This window comes from Salmo salar, chromosome 20 (assembly GCF_965601325.2).
Source record: "Salmo salar chromosome 20, fSalSal1, whole genome shotgun sequence".
NCBI classification, from domain to species: domain Eukaryota; kingdom Metazoa; phylum Chordata; class Actinopteri; order Salmoniformes; family Salmonidae; genus Salmo; species Salmo salar.
In genome coordinates, this window is record NC_138310.1 from 48,876,283 (window position 1) to 48,903,075 (window position 26,793).

A 26,793-nucleotide genomic window follows, 5' to 3' on the forward strand; every position below is an offset into this window, starting at 1 on the left:
TGGAACGTGGCACTGGAGTTCGGACTTCCTTTTGAGCCAGTCTCCCCCTGGCTAGAGGCATGTCTCTCCACTAATGTTTCTTTCCCCACTTTAGATAGTCCTGGAGAACGGGCGGGGGCGGGGGGGGGTCCAGTGGAGCTCATCCTGTCTAGTACTGGTTGAGTGTGATGTTATGTTCCGGCAAGCAGGACCAGAAGTACAGTCATAAACGCCCTCATGGGATCCAGTAGTCGAAGCCTGATGATGTGACTGTCTTCGTTCTCTCTGAAAATTGTGTTGTGTTGCTGAGTGAATATACTTTGGGGGTGGTAGAAGCAGATGGTTTCATCCAGCCTGTCAAACAGGAATTGATTGAGAGATGTCACCTTTGACCTTGACACTTACACATATAACTAGACCAAGTAGAGCAGCTAAAGTGGTGTATTAGCTATTAGACTGACCTGTGATGGTACGGCTCAGCTCTTGAAGTGTCCCCTCTCTGATCATACCATGGTGGGAGCCCCTGAGGCTTCTGGTCTGAAAAGACCCAAACATCATTAGAGAGCTACAGTATACTGTAGTAGGGTGTGTAGGGCAGGGATCATCAACTACATTCAGCCGCTGGCCAATTATTTCTTGAGCGGATGGTCAGCGGGCCGGAACATAATTACAAATAATTTGTATACTGAACAAAAATATAAAACACAACAATTTCAATGATTTTACTGAGTTACAGTTTATAAAAAGGATAGGCCCTAATCTATGGATTTTACATGACTAGGCAGGGATGCAGCCATCGGTGGGCCTGTGAGGGCATTTGCCCACCCACTTGGGAGATTAGCCCACCCACTGTGGAGCAAGGCCCAGCCAATCAGAATGAGTTTTTCCCCACACAAGGGCTTTATTACAGACAGAAATACTCCTCAGTTTTATCAGCTGTCCGGGTAGCTGGTCTTAGACAATCCCGCAGGTGATGAAGCCAGATGTGGAGGTCCTGGGCTGGTGTGGTTACACATGGTCTGCGGTTGTGGGGCTGGTTGGATGTACTGCCAAATTCTCTAAAACGACGTTGGAGGTGGCTTATGTGGTGGTAGGAAGAGTAGACCAAAGCGCAGCGTGGAAAGTGTTCATGATTCCTTTATTCACAAAAACACTTTAAACAAAATACCAAAAGGCAAAAACGAAAGCGCACAGACACTAAACAGAAAACAAGATCCCACAAACTCAGGTGGAAAACAGGCTGCCTAAGTATGATTCCCAATCAGAGACAACGATAGACAGCTGCCTCTGATTGGGAAAAACACTCGCCCAAAAACAAAGAAACAGAAAACATAGAATTTCCCACCCGTGTCACACCCTGATCTAACCAACCATAGAGAATAATAAGGATATATAAGGTCAGGGCGTGACATTATGGTAGAGAAATGAACATTCAATTCTCTGGCAACAGTTCTGGTGGACATTCCTGCAGTCAGCATGCCAACTGCATGCTCCCTTAAAACTTGAGACATCTGTGACATTGTGTTGCGTGACAAAACTGCACATTTTAGAGTGCCTTTTATTGTCCCCAGCACAATGTAATGATCATGCTGTTTAATCAGTTTCTTGATATGCCACAACTGTCAGGTGGATTGATATATTGGCAAAGAAGAAATGCTCACTAACAGGGATGAAAACAAAATTAAAAGAAATACAATTCTAGTCCCTATGGAACATTTCTGGGATATTTTATTTCAGCTCATGAAACATGGGACCAACACTACATGTTGCGTTTATATTTTTGTTCAGTATAGATGACAAATTGACTGCAAAAAGGCCTAACAGACATAACATTTTATAACTGGCAACGGCATCAATACCAGGGACGGGGGGACGGGGGGGACGGACGGGTCGGGACGGGGGGACGGGTCGTGGCTGCCTGGGAAGTGATTGCCTCACACTTCCCTGTCTTGCTGTTCCCCAGGGGGGGCAGGGCTTTCCCGCACGGCGGCAGGAAGTTGCCGAGCACACAGGAGGAGGGAGGCCTCCAGAGGCATGGGGTAGGCTCCAGTCGTGAAGTGGCTATTTCCAGCAGCTTCAGAGGCCGGGCAGAGCGAGGAATCTTGGGGATCCCGTCGGGGCCTGCCCTGGGTGGGCGGGTGTGGAGGTCCAGGCTCCTGGGTGGCCGGTCATGGCTTTCATCAGAGCCCTGGGAAGCCCTGCGGGTCCCACGGGGCCTGCCCTGGGTAGGCGAGCGAGGCTCCAGATTGGCAGCCACGAGGACAGAGAGGGTATATGGAGGCCTCGGGGGCGACCGGTCAGACTGCTCAGGGGAGCTATCTTCCAAAGAGCTCTGGGCTGCCATAGCAGAAGAAAGGGGAAGAAGAGTAGTTTTCTTCCTCATCCTGGAAGTTGAGTGGGAATGTCAATTAAAAGGTCATCAATTAACTAATTGATCACCTATATCAGGGATGTGCATATCCAGTCAGAGGGGGCCTGACTGGTGTCGCACGTTTCCCAGCCCTAGCTAACACACCATATAAAACTAATTGTATTATAAACTGAATACCATGATTAGTTGATTATTGGAGTCAGATGTGTGTCAGCTAATACTGGGGGCAAAGTGTGCCACCAATCAGGCCTCTAAGGACTGGAGTTGCCCATCCCTGACCTATATGTAGGCTATTATTATCACTGTCTATGATTAGTACAATTACAAATTCAGACATTTTTGATATAGCTAAGATATTTAGAAGTTGTAGAGTACATGCATATAGAGTACATGCAGACACAGAACATTGGCCATAGTGGGAGCCCTGCAACACAGGGGTCTTAGTTGTCCCTTTAAACGTAGACTGGGAAGCCATGTGGTTACGCTGTCCATATCTCTTGGTCCTGGCTCAGCTGGTAGAGAACGGTGCTTGCAACGCCACGGTTGTTGTGGGTGCAATTCCCACAGGGAAACAGCACGAAAAATGTATGCGTTCACCACTGTATGTTGGTCTGGATAACAGCGTCTGCTAAATGACTCAAAATGTCAAAAGAATGTAAATGTCATAGAGAAATGAATCCATATCAAAATGTCACCATCTGATCCGGAGACGGTGGAGGGGGTGATAGAAGGGGGAGTGAGGGAGATGGGATAAAGAGGAGACGGAGGGGGGACGTGTGTGAAGTTCATTCCAGTGGGCCAAGTGTCTGTGGGTTTTCGCTCCTCCCTTGTACTTGATTGATGAATAGTAAAGAACTCCACTTACCTGGTTGTCTAGGTCTTAATTGAAAGGAAAAAACAAAAACCTGCAGACACTTCGCCCTCCATGGAATGAGTTTGACAACCCTGATGTAGAGAAAGGGAATGCAATCTCTCTCTCCAGCGCTTAATTTGTCAATGGAGAGGTGCCGGGAACAAAAATTGAGCACGAGAGGGGGTGAACCGGGGAGTTCTGCAGTACCGGAACACTTGAGAAACAAAAAAACACCTTTATAATAAGGTAGAACAGAAAACCAGCAGGCTCCGGACCTCGTAGGTTAAGAGTTGAGTACCCCTGGCCTAGACTTAGGTGTGAGGAGACATATTTTAGGCTACAATACGCTTTCCAGTTTTACTGACTCACCCAATGATGCGCAGCTCACTCGCTGGTGATTGCCAATGCACTCATGCCGAAAGCCTATCTCTCTCTTCTTTAACTTGGTAAAACAATATTTGTAAGTTTATCAAATATGTTGGTAGTCTACAGCATAAAGTCTTCTCTTTTCAGCAGGAGCCATATGCTTTCCAACCTGTGTTTTCCCTTGATTGTATTTTGAAATACTGTGAAAGGCTTGTTTTGTCTGCATGCTGTTTTTTCAGCTGGTCAAGCATCTTGGGCCTGTAACCGAAAGGTTGCTGGTTCAAATCCCAGAGCCGGCTAGGTGAAAAATATGTTGATGTGCCCTTGAGCAAGGCACTTAACCCATATTTCTCCTGTAAGTCACTCTGGATAAGAGCGTCTGCCAAATGACTAAAATATAGTTTTTTAAATCCTAAAGCATAATGTAGGCTACAAGTCAACAGTGTTTGATAGGCCATAGATAATGCCAAATAGCCCTCAACCAGTCTCTAACAACGGACATTGGCACATTAGGCATACATAAAATCAATGGATATTCTAAGGCTGGTGTTATTAGTGTTAAACCTTATAATATTATGTGCTACAGTGGGCTGTTTCAAACAGAGAACAGATATCCAAAGAGCTGTCAACATACGGCGTCAATAATTGTTTTATGCTGCCCTCATGTGGTAGGCCTAATTTGTTCCACTAGAAAACCACCGGAATTTGTACAGTTGCTTTTCCATTTTTCAACTTTAACTGACCATGTTATCTGAAAACCCTTCCTGATTTAACATTTGGAACAAGCCATACTATATCAGTCCATCTACAATAATTGTGCTTAAAAAACATACTCAGGTGCTTTAGAGGCGAGGCATTATCAGTGTGAATTGCATTTGAAATATTTCTAATTGAAAAAGGACGATATTTAAACAAGTAAATGTTCAGCATTCAACATGAATTTCAAGTAATTTTTTTATTGGCCCATCCACCACAACAAAATGTGTCTGGATTTCACCATTGAGGCTTCTATCAAATGTAAGAGCTTTAAAATTGTAAATCATACGCTGTAGTGGGAGGAAATATGGTATAGTTATGCTTTTTCAAAAGTTGATAAAATGCTCTTTGAAAGACATTGAGATTTTCACACTTCTAGAGAGCTCTTCTTTGTTAACGCCGATTCTGCATTGTTCGCGCTCTCTTAAGACTTATCCCCACCCCACCCACACATGTAAACACGAGTCAGCATGGCATTGTCCTCTCTACTTAAAGGTAGACTCTGTGATATGATGTAGGTGCAGAAACTAAACAACAGCATAGGTGTCAATTTCCTCAACAACGTTGAAGCGTTGAAGTGCGAGGCTCAACTTCTCCACTATTTTGGTGCCTGAGCATTCGGAAATTATTCAGACCATTTCCCTTTTTCCACGTTTTGTTACATTACAGCCATATTCTAAAATGGATGAAGAATAAAAATCTTCATCAGTCTACACACAATACCCCGTTATGACAGAGCGAAAACAGGTTTTTAGAAATACCTTATTTATATAAGTATTCAGACCCTTTGCTATGAGACTCGACCTTGAGCTCAGATGCATCCTGTTTCCATTGATCATCCTTGAGATGTTTCTACAATTTGATTGGAGTCCACCTGATGTAAATTTAGTTGATTGGGACATGATTTGGAAAGGAACACACGTGTGTATAAGGTCACACAGTTGACAATGCATGTCAGAGAAAAAACTAAGCTATGAGGTCAAAGGAATTGTCCTCAGAGCTCCGAGACAGGATTGTGTTGAGGCATAGATCTGGGGAAGGGTACCAAAAAAATTAAAGTTCCCCCAAGAACACAGTGGCCTCCATCATTCTTAAATGGAAGACGTTTGGAACCACCAAGATTCTTCCTAGAGCTGGCAGCCCGGGCCAAACTGAACGATCGGGGGAGAAGGACCTTGGTCAGGGAGGTGACCAAGAACCACATAGTCACACTGACAGACCTCCAGAGTTCCTCTGTGGAGATGGGAGAACCTTCCAGAAGGACAACCATCTCTGCAGCACTCCACCAATCAGGCCTTTATGGCAGAGTGGCAAGACAGAAGCCACTCCTCAGTAAAAACCATGACAGCCCGCTTGGAATTTGAAGGATCTCAGATCACAATAAACAAGAATCTCTGGATTGATGAAACCAAGATCGAACTCTTTGGCCTGAATGCCAAGCTTCACCTCTGGAGGAAACCTGGAATCATCCCTACGGTGAAGCATGGGGGTGGCAGCATCATGCTGTGGGGATGTTTTTCAGCGGCAGGAACTGGGATACTAGTCAGGATCGAGGGAAAGATGAACGGTGCAAAGTACAGAGAGATCCTTTATGAAAAGCTGCTCCAGAGTGCTCAGGACCTCAGACTGTGGCGAAGGTTCACCATCCAACAGGACAACGACCTTAAGCACACAGCCAAGACAACGCAGGAGTGGCTTCGGGGCAAGTCTCTGAATGTTCTTGAGTTGCCCAGCCTGAGCCCGGACTTGAACCTGATCGAACATCTCTGGAGAGACCTGAAAATAGCTGTGCAGTGATGCTATGCTCCCATCCAACCTGACAGAGCTTGAGATGATCTGCAGAGAAGAATGGAAGAAACTCCTCAAATACAGTTATGCCAAGCTTGCAGTATCATACCCAAGAAGACTCCCCAAATACAGTTGTGCCAAAGGTGCTTTATCAAAGTAATGAGTAAAGGATAAATGGGATTTCAGTTTTTTATTTTTAATACATTTACAAAGAATTCTAAAAATCAGTTTTTGCTTTGTCATTATGGGGTATTGTGTGAAGATTGATGAGGGGGAAAAATAATAATAATACATTTTAGAATAAGGCTGTAACGTAAGAAAATGTGGAAAAGGTTGAGGGGTCTGAATACTTTCTGAATGAACTGTAGATTGCTGGACCTGTGGGAGTAGGTCTGTTACCTGTCAGGATGGTAAGTTAAGACTCCATGACGACCAGCTGCTGTTGGAGAGATTCACCCCTGATATACAGGTAAGAGGTCCAATCACCTTCTCTCACACACACACGCACACACACGCCAAGTTATCTGATGCAGCACTCCATCACTCTCCTTCTTGGTCAAATAGCCCTTACACTGCCTGGAGGTGTGTTGGGTCATTGTCCTGTTGAAAAACAAATTATATTCCCACTAAGCGCAAACCAGATCCGATGGCGTATCGCTGCAGAATGCTGTGGTAGCCATGCTGGTTAAGCAAAGCCCCCCCCCCCCCCACACCATCACACCACCTCCTCCATGCTTCATGGTGGGAACCACACATGCAGAGATCATTCGTTCACCTACTCTGCGTCTTACAAAGACACGGCGGATGGTTCTGAAAATCTCACATTTGGACTCAAACCAAAGAACAGATTTCCACCGGTCTAATGTCAATTGCTAGTTTCTTGGCCCAAGCAAGTCTTGGTGTCCTTTAGCAGGGGTAGAATGACAGATTTTTACCTTGTCAGCTCAGGGATTTTATCCACCAAACTTTCAGTTACTGGCCCAATGCTTTAACCACTAGGCTACCTGGGGCCCAGGTAGAAAAGGGTTTTCTATTGCCTGAGGGTAATGATGTGCAGTAGAGGGTTATTCATTTTGCAGACATACTAGAGAACCAAATATTACCCAATTATCCACGTTGAAATTAAGTGGCGTGCCCAGTGGGCAGTAAGCCCTGTTGTTATGTCTAAGCTAAATCTGGTCACAAATCCCTGGACACGGCATCGTGTACGCCCTGGCTGCTGCTCACCTGTAGCTTTACATCTGACCCCAGGCAGACTAGCCTGCAGTGGCATCTGCTAGACCAGGATGTCCAACCAACAACCACGCTATGAATGCAAATTGGCCTATATGACTTAACCTATTGCCTTTCGTACCTATGATATATGATGTTTTGCCACCTGGGTTGGCCAGAGAGTCTAGAGTTTCCCTGACTGTCAAGGAGGTGAGGGCACACCTGAGGGATGAACGTTGTGCGTAGAGGAAAAGATTACTGCCTCTCTATTTCTGTACCGCAAAGCTATTTATTGGTCTTAGGCTGCCGTGGCAGAGAATGTGTGGGTGCGTGTGATTTTGTGTGTGTGTGTGTGTGTGTGTGCGTATACAGAGCAGTGTGTTTGTGTTTTCCATCCACTTCCCACGAAGCATCCTACTGCGCACTCCGCTGACTATTTGGATCTATCAGAGTGTACAGGATCTCTCTTCCACGGCTGGACTGAGGACATAAGGGAAATAAGCAGTATCACAGCGGGCCTATCCCAGGCATTAAGGAATAGTTGTCACGATGATAGTTACCATGCTAACAGCTATGTACATGGTGGTCAGAGTAGTAGAAAAGGTAAGGCCGTGTCTATTGATAACTTTCACATGCCTTTAACAGCTGGTCCGACTTGTGGAGTTAGATATGGATTTTGGAGGTCATTCAATCTGTATATTTGACTTTGTGCCACTTTACTGCACACGTGATAGGCTTTGGTAAGCTCTAACTAACATCATCGAATGTCATAATGAAGTGCACTAAGGAGTTGTCCATGTATGTAATAACTTTGGATGCTACATTTAGTTTAGTTGATCAGGATTACCATTAGCCTTTGGTATGTCAATATGTATGGTGGGGTGCATGGAATTCTGTTTGATTAGCTTTTTTTTATGTGAGAAGGAATATCTTAGATAGCTTTGTCCACAGTGAGTGTTTTTAATGAGAAAATATTGAGGATGTTGTCCTGATTAGTGGTCTGTATGCGTGAAAAGGAAAGTGAACGGAGGGTCAATACTCAACTTGATCTCATCGTTTCACTTCGGGATTTGACGTAATTGGATGAACACACACACACGCACCGATTTAAGGGGCTTTAATTCTCTCACACACAGAGTCAGGGTTTAATGCCCCTCTCTTTCACACACAAAACACATACATACACGACAAGAGTGTTCCACTGGCATTTAGGTAAACAGGAAGCTCAGGAACACACACCCACACGCAAATGTAATCCTTTCCATGTCTATCCCAGATAGGAGTGCTATTTGCGCGCAGTGATCCTCCGTTGCCTTTCATGGTGACCCACCCTCTGCCCTGGCAGGTGCACCACGTGTCCCACAAAAGGAGGAGCAGCGCAACGGCTGAGGTCAGTCCCTCAAAACATTCCCATCCTCCAGCACCCCACCCCTAACACCACCTCAACACCTCATCCTCTCACCCCTCCTAGTAACGTATCTCCAACGTGTCACGGCAGCAGGTTTGTGGAATAACGTGAACAACTCAAACAAACCACTTAGATTTCAGGCCGTTTCAGATACCTCTTTGTTTAATATTTTGGGTTAGCTAACGTCGCACACGACGTGAAGTGCTGAGGTGACTGCTGTGGAGGAGGAGTCATGTTCTCGCCCACTGCATGTCCTTGACTTAGTTAACGTTGACTGAGGACCTTGACTCAACATCTAGCCAGCAGGTAGCCATGTGTTCCAGCAGCAGTGACGGCTCAGGCTGGGATTAAGAGTAGGATGTGGGGGATGGCAGCAGTGTACAAGAAAGCATGTAGAGAGAGGAGGAAGATAGGCCATTCTATCTGAGAACTATTTCACGAGAAACGATGGAATCTGAAAATAAAGTTATGTGGGCGCAGTCAATAACTTTTGGTGTTACAATAACGAGTTAAAGCATCCTTTGCTTTTGAAAAGCCTGATCTGAAATGACTTAAAAACGGTTGCTGTCAGACATGATGTAGGCCCCAGCTCCACAGAGAAAAGCAGACAGGCAGGCAGACAGACAGACAGGCAGACAGACAGGCAGGCCAAACCCAGGCTTCACCTCCTCCAGAAGGCGGTACCTGTAATCCCTATTGAGGGGATTTGTGTCTGTGGACATTACCCAGACCGGAGATCGGAGAGCTAGTGTGTGTGGTTCTGCTAAAGGTCAAGGCCCACAGTTGTGTCAAGAACATGTGCAGCTGTAGCTGTGTGATCTCTGGTTAAAGGGATACCGATCTGCTGATATAACTATCTTAAAAAATGTACAGGGGAAGGGAGGTATATGGTCTAGAGGTATCTAACAGTGCTCAGTATAGTTTCCCTAGACATTTATTAAGAATAAGGTAGTGAAAATCTCATGAAATCCTTACGTTTGAGGCCATAATCATCAGATGCGACAGGGGGCGCCAAAGCCAATCTGACACAGAGAGACCAAAGCATACCGACAGAGGGATGTATTGCATAACTTAGCCTTTTCAATGCCATTGTGATGATAGAATTACACAATGAACAGCTAATTAACAACACCTTTGGATTCAACAACGCACAGCGTGTTCCCTGCCTTCAGGCCTCCATTATTGTAGTGCTGAAGGCCACAAGCATCAATTACCAACATTTCCAGAATTGTCTACTGAAACACCACTACAAAATTACATTCGCTACATGACCTAAGCTATGGGGACACATAGCTGCCTGTCTGCAAGTTGGGATGTCTTGGAACGGCATGTGAAGAATGACACAGTCATGTCCAAAATTCCACCTCCGACGTTTACACTGAGCAAACAGGAGACGGACAATCAGGCATGCCTGCAGTAGCCAGGCAACTCCTGTGTGTGTGTGTTTGTGAGTGTGTGTGCATGAGCATGTGTGTGTGTGTGTGTGTGTGTGTATGTGTGTGTGTGTAAGTGAGAGGGATACATTCTGCAGTTGCTACATCCATTTTTTACGTATAAATGATATGTGACCGTTGATTCTGGAAGAATATAACCTAGAAATGCGTCATGAGCTTAGTTACACTGCCGTACCCCATCAGAACCCAAAACAGTTGTTCTTAGTTACACTGTCGTACCCCATCAGAACCCAAAACAGTTGTTCTTAGTTACACTGCCGTACCCCATCAGAACCCAAAACAGTTGTTCTTAGTTACACTGCCGTACCCCATCAGAACCCAAAACAGTTGTTCTTAGTTACACTGACGTACCCCATCAGAACCCAAAACAGTTGTTCTTAGTTACACTGCCGTACCCCATCAGAACCCAAAACAGTTGTTCTTAGTTACACTGCCGTACCCCATCAGAACCCAAAACAGTTGTTCTTAGTTACACTGACGTACCCCATCAGAACCCAAAACATTTGTTCTTTTTTCACCTGCAGATTAACAACCTTTTTTTTCTGTAATGCTTTTGATTGTAGCTGCTTTGCCAGTTTACACTGTATTCTTCTTTGCAGTGCGACAGCCAGACGAGGAACAGCGTAGGAGTGTTCAGAAAGAGTGAGTCTGAGACCAAACTATGTTTCAAAGAGTGAAATGCACACATCTAGAAAACATTTCCCAGATGCTGAATCCGAGAGGAAAAAAATGTTGATATATTTTTTGAATTGGCGCATTGGTATGCTGCTCCCACAGTGTTGAATGAGAAATGGACAAAGGTTTGACTAGGTCTTCCTCATTACAACCCAGTAACGGGTCGAGACATCCTTTTCTCTTTAAAACACTTCGGGAGCAGCATACGAGTGTGTGGATTCATATTTTTCTTATCTATGACACTGAACAGTCCACGGCAATATATCTATAATAATGAAGTATAATCACCTACCCACATAGAGGCTTGCTGAAAGGCTACATAACTTCATAACCCCTAACGTTAAAGACCACTTGTGCCTTACTACTTATGTACTTGCTACGTTGTTACACACAGTAAATTCGGACATCTTCCCCAATGCAACGCTGGCTGTTGCTGTTGCCACTTTGACTGTACCCTGTCTCCTGACGTGCAATCGGAAAGACTCCGCGTGCAGTAACGGGTGTGCAGCGGCGCCTCTCAGCCCCACTCTGCCTGTGGAGAAAGCTGCGGCCACCATCCAGAACCAGTTCAGGAAGTACCAGCAGAAGAAGAAGGAGACCAAGTAGAACCGAACCCGCACCACCGGAGCTCTGCATGACAGACAGACGGACACAAATACACTGGCGGGGGACACGAACAGACAGACAGACAGAGTCCTCTCTAAAATGTAAAGAGCAGAGGCCCAAACATTTAATCTAACTCCATTAGCCATCTTTCATAGCATGTATACCAAAGGAAATAGTATAGATTGACTTTATATGAAGGACCAGTCAAAAGTTTGGACACACCTACTCATTCAAGGGTTTTTCTTTATTTTTACTATTTTCTACATTGTAGAATAATAGTGAAGACATCAACACTTTGAAATAACACATATGGAATCGTGTAGTAACCTAAAAAGTGTTAAACAAATCAAAATATATTTTTGATTCTTCAAAGTAGCCACCCTTTGCCTTGATGACAGCTTTGCACACTCTTGGCATTCTCTCAACCAGCTTCACCTGGAATGCTTTTCCAACAATCTTGAAGGAGTTCCAACATTTGCTGAGCACTTGTTGGCTGGTTTTCCTTCACTCTGCGGTCCAACTCATCCCAAACCATCTCAAATGGGTTGAGGTCGGGTGATTGTGGAGGCTATGTCATCTGATGCAGCACTCCATCACTCTCCTTCTTGGTCAAATAGCCCTTAAATAGCCTGGAGGTGTGTTGGGTCATTGTCCTGTTGAAAAACAAATGACAGTCCCACTAAGTGCAAACCAGATGGGATGGCGTAATCGCTGCAGAATGCTGTGGTAGCCATGCTGGTTATGTGTGCCTTGAATTCTAAATAAATCACTGACAGTTTCACCAGCAAAGCACCCCCACACCATCACACCTCCTCCTCCATGCTTCACGGTCAGAACCACACATGCGGAGATCATCCGTTCACCTGCTCTGCGTCTCACAAAGACACGGCGGTTGGAACCTATTTTGGACTCATCAGACCAAAGGACAGATTTCCACAGGTCTAATGTCCATTGCTCGTGTTTCTTATCACAAGCAAGTCTCTTCTTATTATTGGTGTCCTTTAGTAGTGGTTTCTTTGCAGCAATTCGACCATGAAGGCCTGATTCACGCAGTCTCCTCTGAACAGTTGATGTTGAGATGTGTCTGTTACTTGAACTCATTTATTTTGGCTGCAATTTCAGCGGCTGGTAACTCTAATGAACGTATCCTCTGTAGCAGAGGTTACTCTGGTTCTTCCTTTCCTGTGGCGGTACTCATAAGAGCCAGTTTCAACATAGCAGGTCATGGTTTTTGCGACTGCACTTGAAGAAACTTTCCAAGTTCATTAAATGTTCCTTATTGACTGACCTTCATGTCTTAAAGTAATGATGGACTGTCGTTTCTCTTTCCTTATTTGAGCTGTTACCAATTAGGGCTATCTTCTACATACCACCCCTACCTTGTCACAACACAACCGATTTGCTCAAACGCATTAAGATGGAAAGAAATTCCACAAATTAACTTTTGACAAGGTACACCTGTTACTTCAAATGTTTTCCAGGTGACTACCTCATGAAGCTGGTAAGAGAATGCCAAGAGTGTCCAAAGCTGTCATCAGGGTTGGCTACTTTGACCTCAAATATTGTGTAGTGTTTAACACTTTTTTGGTTACTACATGATTCCATATGTGTTATTTCATAGTTTTGATGTCTCACTATTATTCTACAATGTAGAAAATAGTCATAATAAAGAAACACTTGAATTAGTGCGTGTCCAAATTTTGACTGGTACTGTATGTCGAACATTGTACAGACACATACATTCAAGCATTAATTTAACTGACAAAATATTACACACTTCCTGTGTTATACTATGTGACAAAAAATATATGTATACATGAATAATAGGTCCTTTACATGCTTATCTACATATTTATATTTGTGAAGATATTTATGTGCGGCAGGTAGCCTAGTGGTTAGAGTGTTGAGCAAGTAACCAAAAGGTTGCTAGATCGAATCCCCGAGCTGACAAGGTAACATTCTGTCGTTCTGCCCCTGAACAAGGCAGTTAACCCACTGTTCCTAGGCTGTCGTTGTAAATAAGAATTTGTTCTTAACTGACTTGCCAGGTTAAATAAAGGTTAAAACGTGTGAGAGTATGTTTGTGTGTGTCTGCGAGCGTGTGAGAGTGTCAGCATCTCTGTGTGAGAGCATGCACATTGTACTGTATGCATTATGTTTCAAATAGATGGAATGTAAATAAAAAACATATACACCCATTAAACTCCTCAGTAATCCTGGATTGGTTTTCTTTTTGTTGTTACCTCGTGTCGAAGTAATGGATTGCTCCAATTTCACATTTGTGTTATTCCTACTGCATAATCAATCATTCTTGTGAGGTTTTCAATAAGACTTGCTCGTTTTAGTTTCAAAATGTTTTCCATTGCAAAACATTTTGCCACGGTCTGTACAAATAAATACACCCCTTAATCCAGCATAAAGGAAAGGATGGAAAAAGGAAGACTTGACTCATAGAAAGATAGCTTTATTGCACAAGGTGTTGGAGTACTCTTTTTCTAGTTTTGTTTGTTTTCATAGAAAAAAAAACCGTGGAGTTAAACAAGCAATTGCAAATTGAAGCAACGTTTCCATAAAAGTTTAGGAATGCTTTTTTCCCCTCACCCCTTTCTCGTGTTTGTTTCTCCATTTTCCTTTTTATAACCAGCAAAATATTCAGAGCATGCAATGCCGTTTTTCCTCAACAGAAATAAAAATAAAAAATACTACAAAAAAGAAAATCAATACAAAGCAATCAATGGCTCCCAAAAATGAACTCAACAAAACCTCTTGAAAAAGAGGAACCAATTGTGAAAGCCGATATGTGGTCCACTCTGGATTTTTTTGTTGTTGTTGTTGCCCCATTCAAAACTGTAATTGTAAGCAGTGTTACTATAATTCTATAATTTTCTTTAACCCTCTCCTGTTTCAAGTTATAACTTTAATCAACATTTACATTGTGCCCTGGTTTCATCTGGAGATGTTGAAAATAGTACGTATTTATACAAAACACTTTGCTATGTACAAGAGTCTTTAATAGTGGGGTAGCAATGCTGTTGTGGCAGGAGGTGCAGGGAGGGGGTAATCTGAGACCCCCTTTAGACCTGGTGTTAACATGTGTCCTGGGAATGGATCTTTGGTCACATCCGGTCATACCCGATCAAATTGGGCTGGAGTAGACATTTTGGGTCAAATCTGATCACAAGACACATGTTATTACCAGGTGAAAAAGATGGTCTGGTTAGTCAAATAGGTGGGGCAAAGGTTAGGGTAGGTTGGGGAGGGAGTTTGATTCCTGACCCCACCCAATATGCACACAGCTTTTCCTGTGATTGGTTGGAGCTAGGGAGTCCCTGATTTCAATTGGCTAGACAGGCCTGCCCCTTCACGTGACGCCACTGTGCGTCTCAAACCGTTTCAAGATAATTGCATAACCAAGGCAGCCAAAGCAAAATAAAAGAGTACCATAATAATATCAACGGAAAGAAAAGATTCTTCTCTCTGCAAACGCTCCCTGCCTGTTCACTGTCTGCAACAGGCAGGGAGCGTGAGTGTTCTCAGTTATAACAGTTATATGTATGTCCGGAATAGGAGTACTGTGCAGGGACATAATGACAACGGTAAAACACAGAGGTCACTATGTGCTGTCTTCACTAAGTTCAGTCATGAGACGTCATGGAGGTTGTCAACAGAACACACCTTCGGAAGGTGCAATACAACAGGTTACATTTGGTTCCACCCTTTGCACTCTCTTAACACCTGAAGTAGGGTCATACTTTTAAGTTGGCCTTAGATTTGGGGATGTAGACAATAAGAAGGTGGGTTGGTGCCTTGGCATTGCCCACCACAGTTACCTGAATCCCCATGTGCCAGGGTTAGTTGTGCCAGGGTTAGTTCTGCCAGGGTTAGGCTCTGAGCTGAAATCAACAGTGGATGTTGCCTCAGCTAAGTGACTCAGCTCTGAAGCTGCTACACACTAACTATCCACTACAAGTACTTATAAACGGTTAGAGGTTCCCTGAAATCTTCCTTTCTCATGTTAGTGATGTCCCTCACCCTTTCCACAGAATACAATTAAAAGAGGGTTGTGCTGACCGCAATGAACACACTTTACCTCACTGACCACAAAAAAACATTCTGATCACAAAATGACAGCAGTGTCTATTCTTCACCACAGTGGACCACAGGGGCAACTCCAAACCAAATCAACCACCGGTCTGATGTTATTAGACACAGTAACCACACTGGCTGCCATTGGGTTCACAGACCACAAGGCATTCTGACCATTACAAAATGCTAAATCGACAGCATTAGTTTGCAACGGACCTCACTGGCTAAGGTACTACCCATCATTAACTACTTAGACACTTTGCATCCTGAATGGCATGTTTGGTGTAGTTGTGCTCCTGCACTGTAGCTACCTATGTACCTGGCACAGGGGCAAACGCCCATGAGACCATGGCATCAATGTTCACATCCCCAAACTCGGCCTCAGATACTGTAGCTCGCTCTCTATTTCATCTATATCTTTCTTGGTTGTGCTAGCCGTTTCCCATTCTTCGACCCACTTTCTCATCTTCCTCCTAACCTACGGCTTCATCCACTGAGCGATTGTCTCACTTTTTATATATTTTTTCATTACGATGACTTTATATCTCTCTACGTTATTCAATAGTTATATATTTGCTATATATTTAGATATAAATATATATGTACACATCTTTGACAACAAATATTGTATATATTTTTTTTTATATATTGTGAGAGCCCTGATTTGAAATGTTCCATTGCAAATATTGTGAGCAATTATTTTTATTTTTTTAGGACGTTTCTTTGTCATGGGGCTAAGCTTTGGGTGTATAATGAACAATATAAATAATAACAGAAACGTCAACAGAACCCAACAATAAGTTTAAACACGTTTTAGTGGGATGGGGGGGGCCTTCGACAACATATTTATTCTGGAGACCACTTCATTTCATAAGAATAACTCATGTTCACCTGCCATCTCTTTCATCCTTCCCTAAACACTTACACAACTCCTTTGTCGGCCTTATCTTTCCATCTCTCCCTGGAAATCAATGTTCCTCGCTGCATTATCATGTTTGTACATTCTCCTCTGTTTCAATCTGAAACTTGTTCATCCATCCATCTTTTCATCTGTTTCATCTTTTATCAGTCAGTCTTTCTGTTGTCTTGCAGTCCATTTGTCAGTCAGTCCCAACTATTGTCATAAATGTCTGTCTGCCTAGCAGAGTGTGCTAGAAGGTCACAGTGAGACTGTATGGACGGGGTGGAGTATGGAGGGTGGGGGTGTGGGGTGATGGGGAAGGGTTACAGGGGTTTGGGTAGACCGAGGGGCAGTATGAAGGAATGGGGGTGTCTGGCACCAAGCGCGAATTAACGACAGAACAAAGGGTCTTCTTCCTGCTTCAGGGGGACGGAGAGAACGAGAGAGAGGACCAAGAGGAGGGGTGGCACCTCTAATGCACAGCAAATCAACTCATTGTCTCCAAGGCGATGCTGCCAGTGTCAATCACACAGTCCAGAAGGGAGAGACCGACATGTGACGTCATACAGTGTGACATCATCGTCCCCAAAACACTGTCAGTAGCAGATGGACAGGAGGTTTTCAACTCACGCCTCCGCCAAGGAGTCAGCATACAGATTGATTAAAAAGGTCCACTGCAGGTGTGTGCCAGCCACATGTATACATATTTACACATATACACGCACACACACACACACAGGCTTGTGAAGGTTCTGTGAATCCATTCTACCCTCTTTTAATGCACATGAGTATATATATTCCAAAAGAGGAATAAAATGTAAAAAAAACCAAAAACAGTTCAGATTCATCTTTCGTGTGAGGACGATTCCAGTTTTTTCCCCCTCGCTCCGTTTCCTGGTGTCCTATAAAAGAGTCATCAACACTCTATGCCGTGTCATGAATTGCGTGAAAAAAATCCCCCCAGACTCCTCCAACATCGTCGTTGAAACCACAGTCTGTTACCTGTTTGTGTGAGTCCCTACCGGGATGGCTTTGGAGGGCCAGAGACAGACACCAAGGTTGTTGGTTTATGCATAAGCACTTTCCGTGGCAATGCGCTGCTGTATGAATTCTGAACTCTCTGTTCAGAGATATGAAAAGGAACACGTAAAACAGCCTAAAACATCTAGACAGGTTTATGTGAAACTCTAAATATATTTTTTTTTTTTCCGTTTACCGTTCTGAATTCAAGAAAAGAAGTGCACATGGAAAGTATTTTGTGCATAAGTTCTGAGGTGTCTTAACAGATAACGAGAGAGAAAGAGAGAGAGAAAAAAAAGTTTGAAAAAACAAATATTACAATTATGTTGCGTTTGGCAAGTTATTTCCAGGGAAGATAAAATTTAAAAAATAGATAGAGAGGGGAAGAAAACGAGACAGAGAGAGAAAAGGATAGACAGAGAAAACACAAACTGGCAGAAAGAAGACGAACTCCTGTGCTATAAAAACCCCAATCTGGCCCCTGCCTAGCGGCCCCTTTGGCCTGACAGTGCAGGCGCCAGGTGTGTGTACGTGTGTCTGTGTGGCCCCTAACCCTTCCCAAGGCTCCAACATCTACACCAGTGGCGGCTCCAGCTACACCAGTGTATAAGATTTGGAGTAGGCCCCGCCAGCCGCCTGCTTCTGTCTCTCTAGTCTGCCCAGGCCTGACGAGCTGCTCTCCAGCAGAGAGTCTCTGGAGTCTCCCCCCGTGGCTCCCCCGCTGGCCGAGGCGGTAGCGGCAGCAGCGGCGCTCTGGGCAGAGGAAGAGGAGGAACCGGGCATGGTGAGAGTCCTCTGAGACAGGGAGGTGGTGCTGGAACCACCAGAAGGCCCTCCAGTCGCCCCTCCTACACCACTACCACCCCCTGATGCTCCCCCTGAGCCGCTGAGGCCGGCCAGGCCAGCGTGGCCCACAGTCAGAGCCTGCTGCTGCTTGGAGGAGTCCAGAGTCATGTGGCGGCCCTGGGTGTGGTACGCCCGCTGGGCCAGGCTGCGGATGGAGGCCTCACGGGGCGGCACCACCGGGCACGGGTCATGCTGCTCCGACTGCTTCCGGAAGAAAGGGTCTGTCTTCATGTAGAGGGGAAGGTTACAGTAGTCACCTGGGATGAGGGGATGAAAGAGAGGATTTGACAAGCATCTTTATCAGGTACATTTGTTATATGTCAGAGTACCGGTATGTGTCTAAAGTACAGCAATCAACCCTGCTCACTCTAACCATGCTTAGAGGCCTTTACATTACACCGACCTATAGGATCATTTGCGCAGGTCTCATACTCACTTTTGCCAGTCCACTCGCTCTTGTTGGCGCGGTGGGGGATGGGCACGGCTACGTTGGTAGGTCTGCCGCGGTCGTAGTCCTGGGGTTTGGGTGGCGAGGCGGTGAAGCGACACAGGCCCGTCTCGGACGGCGTGCTCATGGAGGTCATGCTGTCGGCGTTGTCGTTGGTGCCCGTGGTCATCTGGTCTGAGGAACTGTCTGAGATGAAGCACTCAGTGATCTCAAACTTGGCGTGCTGCAGGTGCTCCTCAAGCTTGGCGTGTTCGTAGGCCCGCGCCAGCTCCTCATAGGTGGACGACGCACTCTCTGTAGACACCATGCTGTTACGCCCCTTATCTGATGACAAAGAGAGGGAGAGAGAGAGAGAGAGGGAGACAGAGGGCGAGAGGGAGTGAGAGCGGGAGAGGGAGAGAGTGACAGAGAAAGAGAGCGAGAGGGAGAGACCGAGAAAGAGAGAGAGAGAGTTGGTGTTGTACATGAAATGCACCAATCTTACACCATCTCCTTGCACTACAATGTGTGTGTATGTAGCCTATGTTTTGGGTGGCTCACTTGTGTCCTTTGTATATGTATGTATGTATGTATGTATGTATGTATGTATGTATGTATGTATGTATGTATGTATGTATGTATGTATGTATGTATGTATGTATGTATGTATGTATGTATGTATGTATGTATGTATGTATGTATGTATGTATGTATGTATGTATGTATGTATGTCAATACTGTTTGTGTGTGTGTGTGTGTGTGTATATAGTATGAGTGTGTGTGTTACAAGAGTGTGTGTGTCATGAGTGTGTGTGTATACCATGAGGGTGTGTGTGTGTGTGTGTGTGTGTGTGTGTGTGTGTGTGTGTGTGTGCGTGCGTGCGCAAGATGTGCCAGGCTCACCCGTGTCCTGTGAAAGGCTGGCGCTGTAGCTGTCGCTCTCGGTGACGGTGATGCCATGCTGGGAGCCCACGGTGCGCCAGTCAGAGGTGAGGGTACGGGCGGGCGTGGACGACTGGCACTTGGTCAGGGTCCACTGGCTGGAGTAGCGGTTCCTCGTACTGTGGGCCGACTTCACGCTCTTCCTCGACACCGGGTCTACCGGGGGAGAGAGGGAGGAGAGGGAAGAGAGGAGGAGGTGGGAAGAAGGTAGGAGAGGTGGAGGAGGGGAGGAGTGGTGGGAGGAAGAGAGGGGGGAGAGGGAGGAAGGAGGAAGGGCGGGGGGAGGAAGGTAGGATAGGTGGAGGAGGGGAGGAGTGGTGGGAGGAAGGGAGGGGGGAGAGGGAGGAAGGAGGAAGGGCGGGGGGAGGGGGAGGAAGGGAGGAAGGGGGAGAGGTGGAGGAGGGGAGGAGTGGTGGGAGGAAGGGCGGGGGGAGAGGGAGGAAGGAGAGGGAGGACGGAGGAGAGGTGGGAGGAAGGGCGGGGGGAGAGGGAGGAAGGAGGAGAGGGGGGAGAGGGAGGAAGGAGGAGAGGTGGGAGGAAGGGCGGGGGGAGAGGGAGGAAGGAGGTGGGAGAAAGGGAGGAGAACACAAGAGTCAGCAAGTTGAAGGCAATGATGGAAGGAATGGACAAGATATAATAGAACTTTACGATGTAGAGCAGTTAGGGCTCTCCACTTACTGGTCCCTGGTCTGATATCGGACATATCAATCAGAGGGCCGGTGTTCTGGATGAGGGCGGGGTGATGCACAGACACACCCGTACAGAAGCTCTGTGGATTCACATTCTGGCTGAACTCTGTGTCCGTCACTGGGATGGTGGCTTTGTCTTCACCTAGCAGAGGGATTGACAGAAGGAACAATTATTCACGACTGATGATTCATACTCATTCATGAACAGACATTTGCATTATAGTGTAGGTCGAAAATAGTAATAACATCCGTATCAGGTAGGCACTCATCAAAACACAGCAACACACACACACACACCGATCTGTTTGATGCCCTCCTTGTCCTCGATGAGCAGCTGGACTCTGGGGATATCGATGTGGAGTCGGGGGCCCTGGGGGGGCCCCTTCACAGGGGTGTCAAAGCTCCGGTTATTCTTACTGCTCCAGGGACACAAGGCACACACACACACACACACACACACACACACACACACACACACACACACACACAGAGAGCGTAAATTCCCATTTTCAGAAATAGGATTGATCCATCTTAAGACATTTACTATATCTAGAGGTAAGGTAACCACACATTTGTAATGTTCTCTAAAATGTTAATTTCAGTGTGTTGTATGAATGCTTCCATTGGGGTATGAACTGTAAACAGAGGAACAGCAGAGAGAAGATATATTACCTGATCAGCATCTCAGCCAGGCTTTTGGCATCTAGAGGGAACGTAAAGAAAGAGCAGGGCTTCAGTTATATGGAGAACAATTAGTCAGATCTTCCTTACGCTCTCTCTCCAAAATGTCCTCTCCTCCCTCTCTCACCCCTCAGTCTCTTCTCCACACCTCTCCTTCCTCTCTCACCCCAGATCCATCTTTCTTCTCACCCCCTCTCCTCTCGTTCGCTCCCTCCCTTAGTCAACCTCATAGCTCTTCTCCACACCTCTCTCTTCCTCACCCCCCCTCCCCCTTTTCCCCCCTCACCTCTCAGTCGCTTCAGTCTCTTCTCTTTGCGTTTCTTGCGGATGATGAAGAGCAGGGCGACGACCAGAGTGACTAGGATGACAGGGCAGCCGATGGAGAAGAGCTTCTTAACGTCGTCGCCCTCCGGCCGCGCTGACTTGATGGGAGGGATGGTACCTGCTTAGAAAATATATCAGGTTACACGACAAGGTTATAAGACATTATATCAGGTTATATGACAAGGTTATAAGACATTATATCAGGTTATATGACAAGGTTATAAGACATTATATCAGGTTATATGACAAGGTTATAAGACATTATATCAGGTTATATGACAAGGTTATAAGACATTATATCAGGTTATATGACAAGGTTATAAGACATTATATCAGGTTATATGACAAGGTTATAAGACATTATATCAGGTTTTAAATACAGTACCAGTCAAACTTTTGGACACACCTACTCATAATAATTTTAGATTTTTTTTAACGATTTTCTACATGTAGAATAATAGTGAAGACATCAAAACTATGAAATAACACATATGGAATCATGTAGTAACCAAAGAAGTGTTAAACAAATCAAAATATATTTTATATTTGACATTCTTTAAAGTAGCCATCCTTTGCCTTGATGACAGCTTTGCACACACTTATCATTCTCTGGACTCATGCCGACTCAGAGTCCGCGACACTAACCACTGGACCACACAGGCCAGAGAAATTAAACCAGCTTATACTCACTGCCATCGTAGTCCAGCGTGGCGAACTGAGAGCTCTGGTTCCCGCAGCCGGCGCTGTTACAAGCCTTCATCTTCAGCTCGTACCAGGTGGCCTCGCGGAGCTCAGCCAGGAACACGTCGGCCGTGGCGTTGGTGCGCACGTTCTGCCACGCCCAGTTGCCCTTAGGTCTGAACTCCAGCAGCACGGCCGTGATGGGGCAGCCACCGCTCGCCCAGCCCTGCAGGTTGAGCCGGGCGTGGGTAGAGTTGACGTGGGTGAACACTGGCTGTTCCTTATTGAACTGGGGCTCTGGAAGAGGTGGGGCAGGAAGGTGTTAGTTCTCACTAAACAGTTTTTTTGAAATATTATGATATGGTAAGTGTGATTGAATTCTATGAATCTACCTGTCTACCTCATTACCCCTCTCACAGCTATACCCATTACCCCTCTCACAGCTATAACCATTACCCCTCTCACAGCTATAACCATCACCCCTCTCACAGCTATAACCATCACCCCTCTCACAGCTATAACCATTACCCCTCTCACAGCTATAACCATCACCCCTCTCACAGCTATAGCCATCACCCCTCTCACAGCTATAGCCATCACCCCTCTCACAGCTATAGCCATCACCCCTCTCACAGTTATAGCCATCACCCCTCTCACAGTTATAGCCATCACCCCTCTCACAGCTATAACCATCACCCCTCTCACAGCTATAACATTACCCCTCTCACAGTTATAACCATCACCCCTCTCACAGCTATAGCCATCACCCCTCTCACAGTTATAGCCATCACCCCTCTCACAGTTATAGCCATCACCCCTCTCACAGCTATAACCATCACCCCTCTCACAGCTATAACATTACCCCTCTCACAGTTATAACATTACCCCTCTCACAGTTATAGCCATTACCCCTCTCACAGCTAGAACCATCACCCCTCTCACAGCTATAACCATCACCCCTCTCACAGCTATAACTATCACCCCTCTCACAGCTATAACTATCACCCCTCTCACAGCTATAGCCATTACCCCTCTCACAGCTATAGCCATTACCCCTCTCACAGCTATAGCCATTACCCCTCTCACAGCTATAGTCATTACCCCTCTCACAGCTATAGCCATTACCCCTCTCACAGCTATAGCCATTACCCCTCTCACAGCTATAGCCATTACCCCTCTCACACCTATAGCCATTACCCCTCTCACACCTATAACCATCTACTTTAGGTCCTCCCTCTCTGCCCCTCCTCGCCTCTCCTGTCGACTAAACCCTCCCATGTCCCTGTATCCCCCGGGCCATCCTCCCCCTCTCCCTTACCTCGTCCGTGGGTCTTAGCCTCGATGATTTCACTGATGCGTCCCGCTCCCACGCTGTTCTTGGCGGCCAGTTTGACCTTGTACCAGGTGCCACAGCGTAGGTTGTCCAGCTTGAAGGACCTCTCACTGGAACTGATGAACACATCCCTCCAACCCTCCATGTTGTCCACCGAGTACTGCAGCACGAAACCTGGGGAACACACACACACACACACACACACACACACACACACACACACACACACACACACACACACACACACACACACACACACACACACACATTGTTCTTCTTTTCAGATGTTATTTTTCAACCTTCTGATAAAAGAGAAAATTTGAAATAATACATTACATGTAAATACTTGAACATTTAAACGCGCCAGATACCCAAATATTTTTGCAATATTCAGCTGGTTCATTCAGCCAGGTTCAGATTTCATTGTGTCAGTACCACTGGATAACACCAGAGGGGGATGGTGCGTCATACATCTCCTCCACTACCATAGATCCAGATGGAGAAGGCTGCATTTATGACTGTTCTATGCCGCCATTACGTTCCCAGAAGCCCCCAGCTGGGTTTGGGAGGGCGCTGACCGGGCATATATGCAAATGAGAACACAATATGGCATCTGCAGTAATAATCAGCTGCCTTGGATTTATAGTCTGTTTATAACTCTCTCTCTAGTTCTGACCCTTCTCTTCTGCTCTCTCTCTCTCTCTCTCTCCCTCCATCTCTGTCTGTCTTTCTTTCTCTCTGGCAGATGGCACAATAAAGGGTGGCATGCCAGACGGATTGACCTGTGTAGAAAGCCTACTGGCTTTTTAGTGTGCTTTTAGAGGTATTACTACTTTCCCAGACAAACAGTGGATAAAGCCAACCAGTCTCCCTCTCCCTACCACCACCAACTGAAAGCATTCAACTGAAATGTGTCTTCCGCATTTAACCCAACCCCTCTGAATCAGAGAGGTGTGGGGGGCTGCCATAATCAACATCCACGTCTTCAGCGCCCGGGGAACTGAGGAGTCTATGTCTACACTGTCATCAGTGGATCACATGGGACAGGTTGGCAGGATTAGTCGTAGACTCCTATGAACATGGTAGCTACTGTCAGTCCCACAGACCACCTTATGGACAGAGAGACACCAGACACAGGACATACAGACAGACATCCGGAGGGACAGACAAACTTACAGAGAGAGATGCACTAATACAAACACAGGCGAAGTGAATCAAAGACTGCCTGTTGAAAAGGTGTGTATACTGGGCTCTATTTTTGGCTGCTGTTAAGCCAATGCAATTGTCAAAACGCACGCTCGTTTGCAATTTAAACCTATTCAAGCCGGCATTCTATTTTCAAACCTAAGCGCTAGGATTGGTAATTTACCAGAGCCCACTGAACAAATATGCACACTGCAAATTGGACACACAGTGAACACACACACACACACCGCATGGTAGTCAGATAGTCAATGAGACAGCTCCCCTAACTGGGAACCAAAACAGAGTGGACACCAGTCAATAAACAGATAGCATGGTACACAAACGAACAAAGCTTGCTTGCGCTGAGGTGGGCTACTGTTTTTCTGTCACTCGTTACTGTAGCCTGTGCTATTTAATAAACTGTAGTATCAATCCACAATGGACTAGGATGATAATATTTCGGCGCCCCCAGACGATTTGGAGTTAGACGGCAATGCAAAGACATCAATAACCTACAGAACATGAGACAAACGCATGCACGCTTAAGCCATGGAATGCCTCGATTGGCCAGTGAGTGGCCAAGCCCTTGGCACACCTACAACTTGTTTATTCATCCAAACCCAGCCCTTTCGCGATACCGCCAGCTATTGCGCTCATAATAACGACTGTGAAAATTACAAAAGTATTACTGACACCCCTGGACCAAAAGCCCTAGTGTCAGCAGTTACATTTACCATTGCATTAGGTTTGTTAAAACAGAGCCCACTGAACAAATACGCACACTGAACATTGCACACACACTGAACACACACACACACAGCACGGTAGTCAGATAATCAATGAGACAGCTCCTTAACTAGGAACCAAAACAGTGGACCAAAACAGTGGACCACCAGTCAATAAACAGATAGCATGGTAATGCAAACTAACAAAGAGACAGAATGGAGAGATGGACAGAGGGCAAGCAGAGAGAGAGAGACAGAGGATGAATGGAAAGACTAAATAAGAGAGAGGAGAAGGACGGGCACAGGGACTGGGATGGAAAGAAAGAAAAAGCACAGGTGTTGGCTGAACCGCAGGAGAGAGAAGTGAGCTACATTTAAAAAAAAGAAAAGCAAATGTAAACATATGCTCGGGCACAGCAAGACTGGTAAATACCTCTGATGGAGGATCCTCCGTTGTCCCCAGGGATCCAGGCCAGGGTGATAGAGGAGGTGGAGGTGGTGGAGACAGTCAGACGGGGCTGGTCTGGAGGAACTACAGGGACACACGCACACGGTCAGCGTACTAGATCACAACTGGTTAACCAATAAGAGGGTGATTCCAGTGTGCTGGGTCTCACCTTGCACCAGCAGGTTGACAATGATGGTGTCAAAGCCCAGCGTGTTGGTGGCCGTGCACGTGTAATACCCAGAATCCTCAGCTTTCACAGAGCGCAGGATCAGTGTGCCATTGGCCATGATGAGCCTCTGACCGTCCAGAGTCACCGGGATAGCCGTGTCCTCACTGAGATAGAGGGAGGGAGGGAGGGAGGGAGAGAGGGGCGGAGGGGGAGAAAGAGATACATGGCGGGATAAAGAGAGAGGTAGAGAGAGAGAGCGAGGAAGAGAGAGGTAGAGAGAGAGAGAGCGAGGGAACGCTGACGTAAACTGATTTAACACTGGTCCAGTGGATGGTGGAGTTGGGGTTCTAGAGATGGAGGGAGGTAGTCACGGTGGTAGTGTGTCGGGGTAGACTGGCAGAGAGGAGGGGCTGAGGAGGTTAGGGTCTCACCTGTCTTTGGTCCATTTGATGGTGGGGGTGGGTTCGCCCACTGAGCTGCAGGGTAGCCTCACTTCCTTCATCCAGGGAGTGGTCACTGTACCGCCGAACGATAGGATCTTAGCTGGGGCTGAGGAAGGGAGTGACAAGTTGAGAAAGAGTTGCTTTGAGAGGTAATAGTTGTGTACTTTTAACAATATACTCATTCTTCATTAACTTTTTTCATTTCGTGAATTTTCATTTAAATCAAACAACGCATACACTGTCCAGTTTTAGGGAACAGGGTCCCACACATTTAAGTGACAAAGGAAAGACTATATAAAAGAGGGAGCATATCTAAATGAATTAATATGACTGATGGCTCCTTCAGCAATGGCCTGTTTTCATTCATTCACCTTTTTGTGTTTGCATGTCTCATGTACGCACACGTCTCTCTCCCACTCACTCTC

General features: G+C 45.8%; 2 protein-coding genes across 8 annotated transcripts in view; one reads left to right on the forward strand and one right to left on the reverse strand.

Moving 5' to 3' along the window:
• The first annotated feature begins 7,636 nt into the window (after positions 1-7,636).
• Positions 7,637-13,687, forward strand: LOC145862364 (uncharacterized). 2 transcript variants are annotated; one of them, XM_082966073.1, is made up of 4 exons: positions 7,637-7,928; positions 8,602-8,715; positions 10,787-10,829; positions 11,257-13,687. In XM_082966073.1, exons 1-4 carry the CDS (start codon positions 7,875-7,877, stop codon positions 11,466-11,468), a joined length of 423 nt encoding a protein of 140 aa, XP_082822199.1. In that variant the 5' UTR covers positions 7,637-7,874; the 3' UTR covers positions 11,469-13,687. The 2 variants fall into 2 exon arrangements, with proteins under 2 accessions (XP_082822199.1, XP_082822200.1); XM_082966074.1 differs by having other exon boundaries at positions 11,344-13,687.
• Positions 13,688-13,916: 229 nt separating this feature from the next.
• The window catches only part of LOC106612745 (cell adhesion molecule DSCAML1), a 138,324-nt gene continuing 125,447 nt past the window's right edge, over positions 13,917-26,793 (reverse strand). For 2 of the 6 annotated variants that reach the window (XM_045703562.2, XM_045703560.2), the window contains exons 23-34: positions 26,357-26,474; positions 25,926-26,089; positions 25,742-25,840; positions 23,384-23,572; positions 22,075-22,362; positions 21,347-21,502; positions 21,052-21,082; positions 20,677-20,795; positions 20,369-20,521; positions 19,652-19,846; positions 18,758-19,093; positions 13,917-18,578 (exon numbers count right to left, since the gene is read on the reverse strand). In XM_045703562.2, the coding sequence (XP_045559518.1) occupies positions 18,070-18,578; positions 18,758-19,093; positions 19,652-19,846; positions 20,369-20,521; positions 20,677-20,795; positions 21,052-21,082; positions 21,347-21,502; positions 22,075-22,362; positions 23,384-23,572; positions 25,742-25,840; positions 25,926-26,089; positions 26,357-26,474 (2,357 nt within the window). In that variant the 3' untranslated portion in view covers positions 13,917-18,069. Of the gene's footprint in view, positions 18,579-18,757; positions 19,094-19,651; positions 19,847-20,368; positions 20,522-20,676; positions 20,799-21,051; positions 21,083-21,346; positions 21,506-22,074; positions 22,363-23,383; positions 23,573-25,741; positions 25,841-25,925; positions 26,090-26,356; positions 26,475-26,793 lie in introns of all 6 variants that reach the window. The other 4 variants (XM_045703561.2, XM_045703557.2, XM_045703559.2 and 1 more) reach the window with 3 other exon arrangements.

Excerpts from the sequence above, each read along its gene's own strand:
- LOC145862364 (XM_082966073.1), top strand. The coding sequence starts at position 7,875 with ATGATAGTTACCATGCTAACAGCTATGTACATGGTGGTCAGAGTAGTA. Across the intron at positions 7,929-8,601 it reads TGGTCAGAGTAGTAGAAAAG|ATAGGAGTGCTATTTGCGCG; the intron begins GTAAGGCCGTGT and ends TGTCTATCCCAG. Across the intron at positions 8,716-10,786 it reads GGAGCAGCGCAACGGCTGAG|TGCGACAGCCAGACGAGGAA; the intron begins GTCAGTCCCTCA and ends TCTTCTTTGCAG.